Source organism: Haliotis rufescens, unplaced genomic scaffold (genome assembly GCF_023055435.1).
Source record: "Haliotis rufescens isolate VD_foot unplaced genomic scaffold, xgHalRufe1.0.p SCAF_66, whole genome shotgun sequence".
Taxonomy (NCBI): Eukaryota; Metazoa; Mollusca; class Gastropoda; order Lepetellida; family Haliotidae; genus Haliotis; species Haliotis rufescens.
Window position 1 is genome coordinate 974,846 of NW_025964357.1, and position 13,847 is coordinate 988,692.

A 13,847-nucleotide genomic window follows, 5' to 3' on the forward strand; every position below is an offset into this window, starting at 1 on the left:
TTCCCATGTAATAAGAATATGAATATTACACTGAGATTATTCTTTTCTCTCAAGCAGACCATATTACAGAGCCACACATTCCTTCCTTGATGGCTAAACATGTCGATTCATGTAACTTTCAGCTCACTGAATAGTGTCTGGGCCTAATGTTCCTGTTATGTCGATTGTACTGTGTAACGTGGCTATTTGTGCAGGTTGATATCCGAGAAGATCAACAAAAATGAGCGTAAGAACAAGGCTGAGATCTTCGTCCTGCCCCAGGGTCAGGAGACAGCTGAGTTCTGGAGACTTGTGGGTGGTCCACCTCCCTCTCTAGTGGTGAAGGTGGGTGTGAACACGTACCACCATGGTACTTGGTCCTAATGCCAACATGTGTTGCAGCCTCGCTACACTGATAAGAGTATAAGAGGATAAGGGTAACATTTTCTGTATTTACTACATACATTTCATGCTAGTACACATTATCAATGTGATCCTTCAGTCACCACTGTCAGTACAGGTACTCCAAGAATGTACCACAGATACATAGTTTATGCAAATATATCCTCAGCTGACATTCCTTTCACAAATGACTACCTCCAATTCCCAGAGTTAGCTGTAAGGGTAAAAAATTAGGAGTATGGTTTACTCACCTCTTTAGTTAATATTTCCAAAAGAAATCCATTATAATTCAGTGTAAATCCATGTTAGTATTGAGTTTCATCTTGTTGAGAACGGGTGGTTCCTTTTTGCTAAGGAAACCCCTTTTAAATATAGTAAGCCTTTTCACACAAAAAAACCATGCACATGAATACATTGATAGCCTACATATCGATTTATAAAAAAATGGTAGGCTGATCAAACAGTACCGTAATAGGAAATGTAAAACATATCAATATTTCCTCTAATACAAGCCAGGTCTCTAATACATGCCAAGTCAATGGCTCCTGTGAAATTAATAGATGGCCTAGCATCTTATAGAGGAAATACGGTAGTTTGATATCGATGTTTTTTATGACGATATGTTGTTCTAGGCCGTAATCCTGACTGCTTCAGTGATGAGATTACGAGACTACACAAAGACATATCTTTTGCATACAAATGAAACTTTTGTGAAACTGTTAGGGACATGTTCGAAGCAAACAGACTAGGAAAAGGCAGTTTCGATCATCATTGAAACAACCTACAATGAAAGTAAAATATAACATTATATAAATATGTTTGAAGAAACTTTACAAGTTGTTTACAAACCTTTTTGTGGTTGATATTCAATGCCATCTCCGTCAACCACAACCGTAAGGATTTGGCAGGAGGGGATTTGAAAGTCCATCAGAAAACACTTGTCACTTCGAAAGGCCACGAAAACAATGTCCTGACATCACTAAAGTCACAGCTTGTCAAACTTGATGAAAGTTATTTCAGAACTCGCACTATTAAGAAAAACATGCACGAACCACTATTTCTGGGCCACAAATGTCTCATTGCTTTCACATGCTGGCTATGGATCCGTAAAATCTTGAAATTGAGAGGTCAAGTCATGCAGATTCCTCGTGTCACATAGCCGACTCGTCTGCAGCCTGAAAAGCTGCTGTTCAGTCACACTCAGTTCCATTGGTAATCACATTGTACCATCAGGCTCATTCCCAGTAAATCTACATGTTAATGTTTTACCACATCATAGATCAGGGTTGTCATCTTGCTTCGTGTAGGGTAAGGTAAACAACAACATTGGCAGCCATTGACAGTTGTGAGGTGTAAGTAAGCGTGATGTCAGTCAAATTCTGCCACATCCAAGTTTGGGGTGGAGAGGTATTTATTTTGATTTGTTTATTATTTACTGGGGGTAATTGCTAACTAACTAATAAGACTTACACATGTTGAATAAATAGTAGAATGTTAATTCATAGTTTGTTGGAGAAATATATTGTTTTAGCATTTTTAAAACTATTTCAACAACCTGTCTCTCACTGATTTCCAAGAAATGACTTGGTGAGTCATAAAACATTTATCTTTGGAATAAAAGCTTGGAGACAGCGGTCTCCTACGCCTCCCTTGCCCTCACCTTTATCGCCTTTCCGTCTCATCTGCCATCTACGTCGACAGCTGCAACGCCCTTGCCGATCCAGAGATGCCTCACCTGCACCACTGGTACCTTTTTCGATTACTGACTCTCATAGATCGTCACAATAGAGGCAGGGTGAAACCACGTCTTTTCAAAAATGTTGCCGCTGCTGTAGCTGCTCTCCTGTACGTGGGGCGGTCGGGTAGCCTAGTGGTTAAAGCCTTTGTTTATAATGCCGAAGACCCGGGTTCGAGTCCTGTCATGGGTACAATGTGTGAAGCCCATTGCTGGTGTCCCCCGCCGTGATATTGCTGGAATATTGCTAAAAGCGGCGTAAAACCATACTCACTCTCCTGTACGTCGTCGGGATCGTGACTAACTCTCAGATTCCTGGGAGGAATCTTTTCAAACGAGTAGACATTTGGTCTGATTCAACTTACCCACTGGTTGTCTGGATGAGGTTTTGATTTGCGACGTTCTCCTTAACCCCGTCTTTTAAAGCGCCAGAAGAGATGACCTCCCAGATCTTCATGTTCACACTCATTTCGCCTGTTTGACCCCATCGTCAAAGGCTACGGGTACCCACTTCTCGGGATAATCGTTGACTTGTCAGGACAAGGCGTCTCTCATATCACAGTGTTCATTTTTGCTCTGCACCGGCCCTGCCATCCAACAACAACATCCACTGTCTTCTTCGTCGATGCTCTTCTACCCTGTTTTAGCACCAGCATTCCTCAAAGAGGCTCTTCCACGGTGCTCCCGGGTTTTCCACGACGCTCCTGGTGTACCCACGTTTCGCAGAACACGGGTACACCACTTGTTTGCCTACCACACAGTTCATTGGGGATTGTCTATGTGTGGAGATTGCACCTCAATCCCGGCTACAATGCGGTTTTCTCGGCTACTGTGCAGGGTGATTTACATGTCACGTGTCAAGTATGTGGACTGGAAACAACTCTGACCGGAATTAGGTCAACTAATCTATGGGAAGCAGTGTCATATATTTCTACAGATTGGTTTGCATGCTTACTTGTACGCATGGTGCAACCACTCAACCAGAAGTCTGTCGTAGTCCATCCATGTGCAGAGGATAGAAACGGTAGACCTCTGCCACCAACACGGCACCACGTTTCATCGCCCCCTTGCTATTAGAACTTTAGGGCTTATACAGCACTCAAGGGATGGAAATGATCGCCTTACTTCATACGGTAGGATCTTTCAGACTACAACTTTTTTATATCTTCAGCCTTGGCTACCAGATACAGCGTCGATTTTCTAATTCTTCCCATGACAGTTCCGCCGACCCCTGTTGACTACATACAAAGTATTGTGTTGCCTTCCTTCATCGTCACCTCGATATAAGAACGGGAGCGCTTATACGATGCTCAGGGGATGTAAATGATCACATTATTGCGTGCAGTACAGTGCATTCTTCCAGTACCACAGTTTTCCAGATTTCCACCTCATCTTATGGACATTGCTTCGACTTCCGACTAACTGGTTAAGTCAATGCCTCGGCAGTCGGTTGTGGAGCGGGTTTATTTCGTCTACATAGTGGCTCCCACGGGTGGTTCCTCCACTCAGATGTGTTCACCTTGATCTGCAAAAAGATCGTCTCCCCCCCCAACTCTATCTGTTTGCCACATCCCAGAACTGCCAGGGGACATCTTACATCTCACTGGTGCCAGATCCATCATCTATGGCAGTCAGCCCTCAGCGTTCCCAGGGGAGGTTTATCCACATATGCTTTTCCGCCTCTGGCTCTCCTTCCCAGGGTTCTTCAAATGTTCCAGGCCCCTCGACCACTGATTCTGGTCGCACCCTGGTAACCAGCGAGGTACTGGTTTGTTGTCGTCGAAGCCCTTGCCAGAGGCAACCCCCTTGACCTTCCGATGTGGCTCAACCTCCTGTTACACCACACAGCAGATTGCCACAGCTGAACCCCGCCTGGTTTTTATGCACACCTGACACTTCTGCCGAATGCCCTAGGAGCTACAAGCTACTCAGCTTGAAAGGCCAAGGCTATTGCTTCAGCCTATTGTCTACACGGGGTCTGTATGTCGACAAAGGGTGCTCCTTCCAGGCCCTCTCCTCAGGCAAACGCCAGAATCCATTAACAGCGTCACCGCAGTTCCTGGTGTTTCTCCTTTATTTGCACAACACTCGTTGGTTGAAGGGCTCTACCATCTAGTTTTTGGCTACCCGCCTCATTCTATTTCTGTCACCTATTCGGGTTTTACCTTTTTGCATCGACTCTTGTTTCCTGAAGACAGGAATGGTCATAGATGTTCCGGTCATCATTTGTATGCATGTGGATACATCGGACCTTGACGAGGGTTTATTATGGATCACATCTGAAGGTATGCCCACCGGCCGTGCCGTTTAATAAAGATGCATTCAGGAGGAATGCAGGATAAGTTAAAAAAATTAGTAAAATCTAAGTATTTTTTACATTTGTATACTTACATTACGATGTCTAAGTGCCCTCCCTTCGCTACGCTGCCTCCCTACGAAGTTCCAGATGTTATGTTAAAAGCAGTTATGTGTTTTGATGATACTTTCGGATCACATGCCGACTGTGAGAGGGTGCTGCCTCTACTGGTTGGAACAACTTTTCTTCAGCAGCTGGATCTCAAACAGAAAACATCCCTGTCAGGAAACAGCAGTAAATGCATTAAGAAGTAATGCAGGATAAGTATACAAATATAAAAAATATTTATATTTTACTAATTTTGAACTACTCAAGACTGTTGGTATTTTAATGTTGAACTTTAGTAATATTTGTTACATATATAACTACCTGTGACCACTTTTCGTAATGTTCTAAGATTGTACCCTGTGTTGTTACGCTGCGGTCAGGGTAGAATGGAGGTACCTACTGTGTTTTGAAATTTGATGTAGTCCCATTATAGAGTAGATACCTCTTATTTATACATTTGAGACCTCACACTAAAGCGCTCGTACCAAATTTAAATAAGAGGTATCTACTCTACAGTGGGACTACATCAAATTTCAAAACACAGTAGGTTTATCACCTAATTGTAGGGATCTGTTTTATAGAGATACATATCTGGGAAGTGGAGGTCTTTTGTGCCATGGAAAGCAGGCTCAAATGTGGCAATCAGTCATCATGGTCACAATCAGTTGCAGTTGAGCTTGCAGATGAAATCCATTTCAAATAGTTTTCCCAGAAACTCTAACTCTGTAACATTGTATAGGTGGTCGGTAATTTGATTGGCTGTTTGTCCAATGATTCGGTAGAGTCTGGCTGTTGTGTATCTGCTGTAGTGACTGACATGTACCAAACTGAAGCCTATTACCCTAAAACATTTTGAGATAGTACAGTCTGTGGTTCACACAGATGTGTGAGTCTTTTTCAATAAGATTGTTAATCAAAAATATATGTGCAAAGCAAGTCACCAAATGTAGGTGCAGTGAAAGAGGTGTATTTTGGCACATAGTTATCACCAAGTGACCGAACATTCAGTGGTATTATTTTCAGATTGCATCCTCATTTCTTTAGAAAATGTCATGTTCTCTTCTTTTCTTGCCAGTTTATTTGTATAAAGCTTTGTTGTATATCACTTTACACCTGAGGAACATTCTTGTAGTATCTGTGCCATCAATGACCCCATCAGCTAATAAGCACTCTAGATACCTGTAATAATATTTTCAAATTGTTTCAGGAAAGTGAACAGTCTGGTTTTGGCTTGATAGAACCGCGTTTATACAGGGTAGAACTTGGGAAAGGCTACCTCAACTTGCCTCAAGGTAAGTGTGAGAGCCTTTGTCAGACAGAGGGGCATTCCTTGCATGGTATTGGTTCAAGGACACTATCACTATCTTTAGTCTCAAACCCCTGCAAGCTTATGTGGAGATGCAAGGATAAGTCATAAGTCGAGGAAGTGTGTAAGAAGACAAGTGGGTTGACACTCTGTATTCTACTGCCAGCATCTTCTGGAATGGTCAGGGTATAAGAAGACAAGTGGGTTGACACTCTGTATTCCACTGCCAGCATCTTCTGGAATAGGTAAGGGTATGCTCAATTTCATGTTGTTTATACTATGGGTATATGAATGTCCCCACCTAGGTTATACCTGGAGATGTTCATTTACTCAAGACAATTGTTTATATGCCTGTTGCAGTTGAGATTCCCAAGGCAAAGTTGGTGCAGAGATTACTAGACACAAAATGTGTGTATATCCTCGACTGCAACTCCGATGTGTTTGTCTGGTAGGTATTCAACACAGAGAAAGGACTGAGCTTTCATTATTAATGCAGCCAAATTTTCTTTGATCAGATCATTTGTGTGAAAAATAGAATTTGGTACTGATAGTGAGGAAGACATTGTGTCATCATGCAGATTCCAAGTAGAGTTAATCCACCCTTCCTTTGTGTCCTCCACAACAGGGTTGTGCAGCATATATTTACTGTTACACCCCAATTGGATCATTTGAAGAAGAATATTTTCTGATTGATTTCAGGATAGGCAAGAAATCCACCAGACTGATTCGAGCAGCAGCACTGAAGCTTTCTCAGGAACTCTATTCAATGATGGAAAGGCCAAAGTATGCCAGTGTTTCTCGCTGTTTGGAAGGGTGAGTATAAGAGGTCATTTAGTGCCTTGGAAAAGCTTTTGAAGCTTATTTATTTTCACAAAATTTTGAACATTGTAGTTTTTATCTGAACTAAACTGATGCTCAAATGAGTAATTTTTTGGTCAATACCCAGCCACATCGTACCAAAAGACACTAAAGGATGGTACTTGTTGATACCCTGGCTGGCACCCACATACTCACAAACATTCACACACACACACACATGTTGCAATAAATGTGCATAAATCTTGAGCCTGACATTAAACCCCATTTCACCATACCTTTGTTTTTTGACATTATCATGCTGGTCTCTCTCATACTAATGGTTGGCTATGTAAATGTTGATATTTTTTAACTTATCCTGCATTACTCCGTATTGCATTTACTGCTGTCTTTGACAGAGAGACGAACTGTGTGAGATCCAGCTGCTGAAGAAAGTTGTCCCAACCAGCTCAGGAGGCAGCGCCCTCTCACAGTCGGCACGTGACCCGGAAGTCATGACGTCAAACCAAAATACATAACTGCTTTGTCACCTCCACGGACGGACGTACTTTGTATCCCTGCCTCCCATGGCAGAGTCTGCCTCCCATGGCACGACATACGACCGTTCACAGTCTCCTACTCCACCGGCGGCTCCAGCGCTCCCAACATAGAGTCTGCCTCCCATGGCACGACATACGACCGTTCACGGTCTCCAACACCGTCAACGCTGATGTCTCGGCGCTCCCGGCGCTCCCGGCGCTCCCGGCGCCTCTGATGTCTCGGCGCTCCCGGCGCCTCTGATGCTTCGGTGCCTCTGATGTCTCGGCGCTCCCGGCGCCTCTGATGTCTCGGCGACTCCGGCGCCTCTGATGTCTCGGCGCCTCCGATGTCCCGGCGCCTCTGATGCCTCCGCGCTCCGGCGCCTCTGATGTCTCTGCGCTCCGGCGCCTCCACATCCTCTGATGTCTTCGGCGCTCCCAGCGCCTCTGAGGCCTCTCATGATTTTCGACGCCTCTAATGTCTCTGGCGCCTCTGACTACTCCGGTGCCTCTTGAGTTACGGCGCTCCCGGCGCCTCCAGAGTTCTGGCGCCTATGATATATCCGCCTAAGATGACCTCCGGCGCCCAGATCAACAAGCTTTATCAAGCTCAGATCAACGAGCCGAGTATCCGATCTTCTACTTCGGCTTAAGGGGCACCATCGGCAATCGCCTCCCCGGCGCCACTGCCCTCTTCTTCTCTTGCTGCTGTCTCATAACTCGTCACACGGAGAAGCATGGTGAAACAACTGTCGCCGCTCCTGTCGCTACTCTCCCGTCGGTCTTCGGGATCGTGACTATCGTTCTACTTCCTGGGTGGAATCTTTTCAACCAATAGATAGTTGGTCTGATTCAACTTGCCCACTGAGACGTTATCCATACTCCCGTTGTTTAAAGCGCTATGATTCCGGAGAGATGACCTGCGGGTTTCTATCGAAACAGAGCGTCATGTGAACAGCGTCTGTATCAGATTCGACGACGACATCCACTTATAAAGAGTTTACTTCGTCGACATCGCCGACACCAACGCTGTTCTACCCTATCCTAGCGCCAGCGTTCCTGAAAGAGACTCTTCCTCGGTGCTCCCCGGGTTTTCCACGACGCCCATGGGGTTCCGTGTTTTATCGCAAAACTCGGGTACACCACTTGTTCGTCTCTCACACAGTTCATTGAGGATTGTCTGTGTGTGGAGTGTGCACCTCAGTTCCGACTCCAAGGCGGTTTTCTCGGCTACTGCGCAGTGTGATTTACATGTCACGTGTCAAGTACTCGGACTGTCAACATCTCCGACCGGAATTAGGTCAACTTACCATGGCAAGGGGTGCCATGTATTTCTACAGATTGGTTTCCTTGTCTACCTGCACGCTTGGTGCAACCACTCAACCAGGCGCCTGTCGCAGTCCATCCATGCACGGATGTTGGAAACAATAGACCTCCTCTACCAACACGGCTGTCACGAGGAACCTTGTTTCTTCAACCCTTCGCTATAAGAACGATAGCGCCTATAGGCGTTCAAGGGATGGAAAAGGTCGCCTTCCTTCGTCCGGTTTGATCTTTTCGACTACGACACCTTCCTATCTTCCGCCTTGACTACCGGACACAGTGTCGATTTGAGACTTAAAGTCCCTCGGCCGTCCCGCTGACCCCTGTTGCATATCTGCCTCGTATTGTGTTGTCGTCCTCCATCGTCACCTTGATATAAGAACAGGAGTACTTATACGCCGCTTCAGGGATGAAAACGATCTCATTACTTCGTGCAATGGCCATATTGCCTCGACTTCCTACTACCCGGTTACGTCAATGCCCCGGCGGTCGATTGTGAAGCTGGTTTACTTCGTCTACTTGAGGTTGGTTTGCAGGCGAGCCCACCTTTTTTCCGAATCGTACCGACGGTACGCAATCGCAGACCCCTGTTGCTGACTACCCCCCCTGCCACCTTGTCAGTGGCTAGTGGCCCACACCAGCCCACATTGTGACCACCTGTGATCCAGAGATCAACACCATTGGCACAGCAACAGCCTCGAGATAAAGGCTTATCCAGGACGTCACTTGCTGACAGTGCATTCTCGGTCACGCCCTGTTGATCGTGTCCACTGACGACGTCACCGAAGTGTGGTGTTTGCGGACCCAGAGGACTCGCCCCTCTCCCGGCGCCCCCGAGAATCACCATCTCCGGCGTTCCAGGCGCCTCAAGCTCTCCATCGCCTCACGCTCTCCGGCACCTCGGGCCTGACTATGTCAAACGGTCAACACCCCAACCCTAGATCTGTTTGCCTCATATCTGATTATGGCCAGCTGTCGTCTTCCATTCCACCTGTGCCGGATACGACCACTGTGGCAGTCGAAGCCTTCCATCGTTCCTGAGAAGGATTACGCGCGTACGCTTTTCCGACTCCGGTTCTCCCTCCCACGGTTCTTCAGAGATCCAGGCCACTCAACCCCTGCCATTGACTTTGGTCTCGCCTTATTGGCCAGCCAGAAGTTGGGTTATCGACCTCCGAAACATAGCCAGAGACAACCCCTGGACCTTCCCGTGTGGTCCAACCTTCTGCTCCATTCACACGGTCTGTTGCCACACCCTAATACCCGCATGTTATCGTCTGCACGCCTGACACAACAGCAGAAAGCCAAGGGCTATTCGGCTAGAGCGACCAAGGCTATTGCTTCAGCCCATCGTCCTTCTACAGGGGGACTGTATGCTGATAAATGATGCTCGTTCCAGGCATTTTGTTCTGACAAACACCAGGATCCGATGACAGCGTCACCGCAGATACTGGATCAGTTCCTTCTGTACTTGCGTAGCACCCGTCTGTTGAAGGGCTTACCACCCCCACATACCTGGTCGCCATCTACTCCGTTCTGGCCATCCCGGACGATCGGAGAAAGACGAAAATTCCCGACCTACGGGCCTGGCTGCGCTCGTTCAGTCTTCAGGACCTGAAGGCCAAGTTCGGACCGCCTGCGTTGGATCTGAATGTGGTCTTCAACGCCCTTCGAACAACTCCCCTCGTCTTCCTTCTATGACCTTAAGTAGAAGACGGGTGTTTCTCCTGGTTTTGACTACTGCCGCTCGAGTCCATGTACAGCACGCCCTCGACGTCTCCCGTGCCCGGTTCGATTGCGGTACCCAGGGCGCCGTTCATCATGGACCGTACTGGGACGTCAGCGTAAAGACTCAACTCCCAGGACAGCCTGATAGATCATTCCTTGTCCCCTCCCCCCTCGTCCATTGTGGGTGCCGAGGATGAGGAAGAGCGTCATTATGCCCAGTAAGGGCACTGAAGGTTATTCTACGACGATCTAAAGACTGCCGCAAGTCTAGGAAACACCTTTTTCTGCCGGTCTCCCCTTCGCCGCAGTCGTTGGGCAGCCGGAATACTTTTCCCTGTGGCTCCGGGCGGTCATCCTTAAAGCTTATGAAGCCGCCGGATTGGACCCTCCCCCAAAAGGCTATCACCTGAAATAAATCGAGATCAGGGCGATCATATTTACACTGGTTCTTCACGGTATACTGTTTCATCCAGTCGTTCAGGGAAGCCTGTTCGTGGCGATCGGACACCGCCTTCACCCACCACTACTTACGTGATGTAGCCTTGAAAGTTGCCGCCGGCGTTCACAGTTTTGGTCCCTGGTTGTAGCTCAACAGGTCATCTATCTCCGACGCCACTGATTCTCCGATACCCTGAGCAGGGCCCGTCGACCTCTCTGGTGTTTATAACCCCAGACGAGATGGCTCTCTTGCGTTCCGCATTCGCTCTTAGGTCAGTTTTAGTTTTGGGTTACCCGACTCATTCTATTGCTGCCACCTATCCGGGTTTTACTTTTTGCATCAACTCTCGTTTCCTGACGACAGGAATGGTAGTAGATGTGGACACTTGCGCCGACGCCAACGCCGCTGCTTCTCTGATACAAAGAACTGAGCGGTGCCCGTCGACCTCACCGGTGTTCCTTGCCTCCAGCCTAGAGGGCTCTCCTGCGTTTCGCATTCGCTCTTGGGATTGGTCGTAGATTTTGCCGCCAACGCCGCTGATTCTTCGATTCCCCGAGCGGGGCCCGTCGAACTCTCTGGTGTTTATCGCCTCAGATTAGAGGGCTCTACTGCGTTTCGCTTTCGCTCTTCGGTAAGTTCTATATTTTGGCGACACGCCTCATTGTATTTCGGTTACCTATTCGGGCGTTTCGTTTTTGCATCGACTCTTGTTTCCTGAAGACAGGAATGGTCGTAGATGTTCCGATCATCACTTGTATGCGGTGCGGATTCATCGGACCTTGACGAGGGTTTATTATGGTTCACATCTGCAGGTATGCCCACCGGCCATGCCGTCTGATAAAGATGCAATACGGAGTAATGCAGGATAAGTTAAAAATTTAGTAAAATCTAAATATTTTTTACATTTGTATACTTAACCTGCATTACGAAGTCTAAGTGCCCTCCCTTTCGCTACGCTACCTCCCCACGAAGTTTCAGATGTTATGTTTAAAGCAGTTATGTGTTTTGGTTTGACGTCATGACTTCCGGGTCACGTGCCGACTGTGAGAGGGCGCTGCCTCCTGAGCTGGTTGGGACAACTTTCTTCAGCAGCTGGATCTCACACAGTTCGTCTCTCTGTCAAAGACAGCAGTAAATGCAATACAGAGTAATGCAGGATAAGTATAGAAATGTAAAAAATATTTAGATTTTACTAAGTTGCTTTGTTTCAGTGGAGAGCAGCAGATCTTCAAGACTAAGTTCGTAGGCTGGGATGATGTGCTACCTGTTGACTATACCCGAACTGCAGAGTCTGTCATTCGCAGAGGAGCTGATCTTAAGGTCGGTTCCCTCTGCAATTGTATATGATTAATGGACAGTATGGTATATGCTATGTAATTGTTAAATACATGGTCCTGGAAGTGTACAATGGCATTTCCTAAATGACTGTGTAATAGAGAAACTTGGCATTTTCAGTATAAGGCTGCTCAGAAACCTTAGGGCATAGGAAGTTAAATTTGACATGCTTGTTCCCACCAATGTTGACGTCTGAATTCGTTTTAAAGGTTCCATTTTGATTTTCAATATGGCCATTATTTTGTGAAACCTGCTTCTAGCCATAATTAAACTGCAATAAATTTTCTAAAGGTAGTGAAAATTGGTATGTGTGTTGTTAGTAGAGGGGCTCTAAATATGTTTTGTCTTTGGATATATTTAATACTTTTTCTTTGATGTGACATTGACAATATTATTTTATTCTCACAATGCTATTCTTCACTGGATGTAAACATAATGTCCTCAAAAACCACTAGGCCGCTTAAGCTGACTGATGTCATGACCATGTCATACAGTGAGTTGCGACAGTGGGGTAGCCTAGTAGTTTAAGTGTTTACTCGTCAAGCAGAAGACCCCAGTTTGGTTCCCCACATGGATACAATCTGTGAAGCCCATATCTGAAGTCCCTGCCAAATATTACTGGAATATTGCAAGAAGTGGCCTAAAATCGCACTCACTCACTCATACAAGGATGAACCTATTTACTGCACACGTTTAACAAGGAGTTGATAGCCAAGTACCACAAAGTTTGTCACAGATATTTAGCACGGCTAGAGTTAACAGTTAAAACAGGGTTAACAGAGAGTGATTGAGCAATGTGTTTGTTGTCCAGGTGATCATGGAGCGTGACAAGATGAAGACGGATCTGTCAGCGCTCTTCATGCCCAGGCAGCCAGGCATGTCTGCTGATGAAGCTGTGAGTTGTAACAAGCTGTTTATAAAAAGTGTAGTTTGCTTCATCATTATAAATGCATCTATTGTGATTTGTAGTCATTATTGGATGGTGACACTGCGTAATCAGTTCCACAAAACTTTATTATCCAGCATTAACCATCATGTCAAGATGTATCCAGTAGACTGACCCAAGTTATTTGCACCCTCTAGGAGACGCTGGCTTCCGAGTGGAATGAGGATCTGGATGGCATGGAGTCTTTTGTGTTGGAAGGCAAGAAGTTTGTGCGTCTCCCAGAGGAGGAACTAGGTGGGTGACATTTGATGGTCAAAGCGTTGTGCAGATATGGAAGCAGTGCTTTCTATCTTGATTCTAATACAGATAACTGGGGGCACAGGTGATCCAGTCATCTCGGGCATTGCAATTTGCTGTGCTGAAGTGCGTCCCTTACTGGCATCCCCTAAACCTATGATCATGGACTTGAATCCCATTTTACCCTGATTATGTTTCTAGTTGATTTGGTGAGCACCATACCAATGCCCGTAATAAATGTCTAAGGCCTGCATCACTCCCATATCAAGCTGATGTAAATGAAATACTTTCAAAGCAATGTTAAACACAACTCACTCACTCACATTTACAGTTTGTCATAATACTAGAAGTGCTTCAGTTGTCGCATGTAAGAACGTAATAAATGATCAATTTACTTTTCCTGCATTACTCCTTAATGCATATCACTGCTTGTTCTTGACAGAGAAAAGAGCTGTGTGAAGGTCTTTGCTTGAAAAAGTTGTTCCAACTAGCTGAGAGGCCAACCCTATCACGCAGCTCCCACGTGACCAAAGGAAGTGATGTCACGGATCCTCACATTACTCTTTTCATTTGCTGAGAGAAGACCTGTTTTTGATCTGTAGCATAAACTTGTCCAAACCCTTACGTGTTTTATGTTCATTGTGCTTGTGTTGTGCTCACGGTTTGTATCTTGTGAAAC

At 46.0% G+C, this 13,847-nt stretch overlaps 1 protein-coding gene across 4 annotated transcripts in view; it reads left to right on the forward strand.

Moving 5' to 3' along the window:
* LOC124118962 (protein flightless-1 homolog) overlaps positions 1-13,847 on the forward strand; it is a 141,486-nt gene that overhangs the window by 89,483 nt on the left and 38,156 nt on the right. For all 4 annotated transcript variants that reach the window (XM_046481300.2, XM_046481301.2, XM_046481302.2 and 1 more), the window contains 7 exons: positions 195-324; positions 5,728-5,812; positions 6,187-6,274; positions 6,526-6,639; positions 11,862-11,970; positions 12,797-12,880; positions 13,069-13,165. In XM_046481300.2, coding sequence (XP_046337256.1) covers positions 195-324; positions 5,728-5,812; positions 6,187-6,274; positions 6,526-6,639; positions 11,862-11,970; positions 12,797-12,880; positions 13,069-13,165 — 707 coding nt within the window. The remainder of the gene's footprint in view (positions 1-194; positions 325-5,727; positions 5,813-6,186; positions 6,275-6,525; positions 6,640-11,861; positions 11,971-12,796; positions 12,881-13,068; positions 13,166-13,847) is intronic.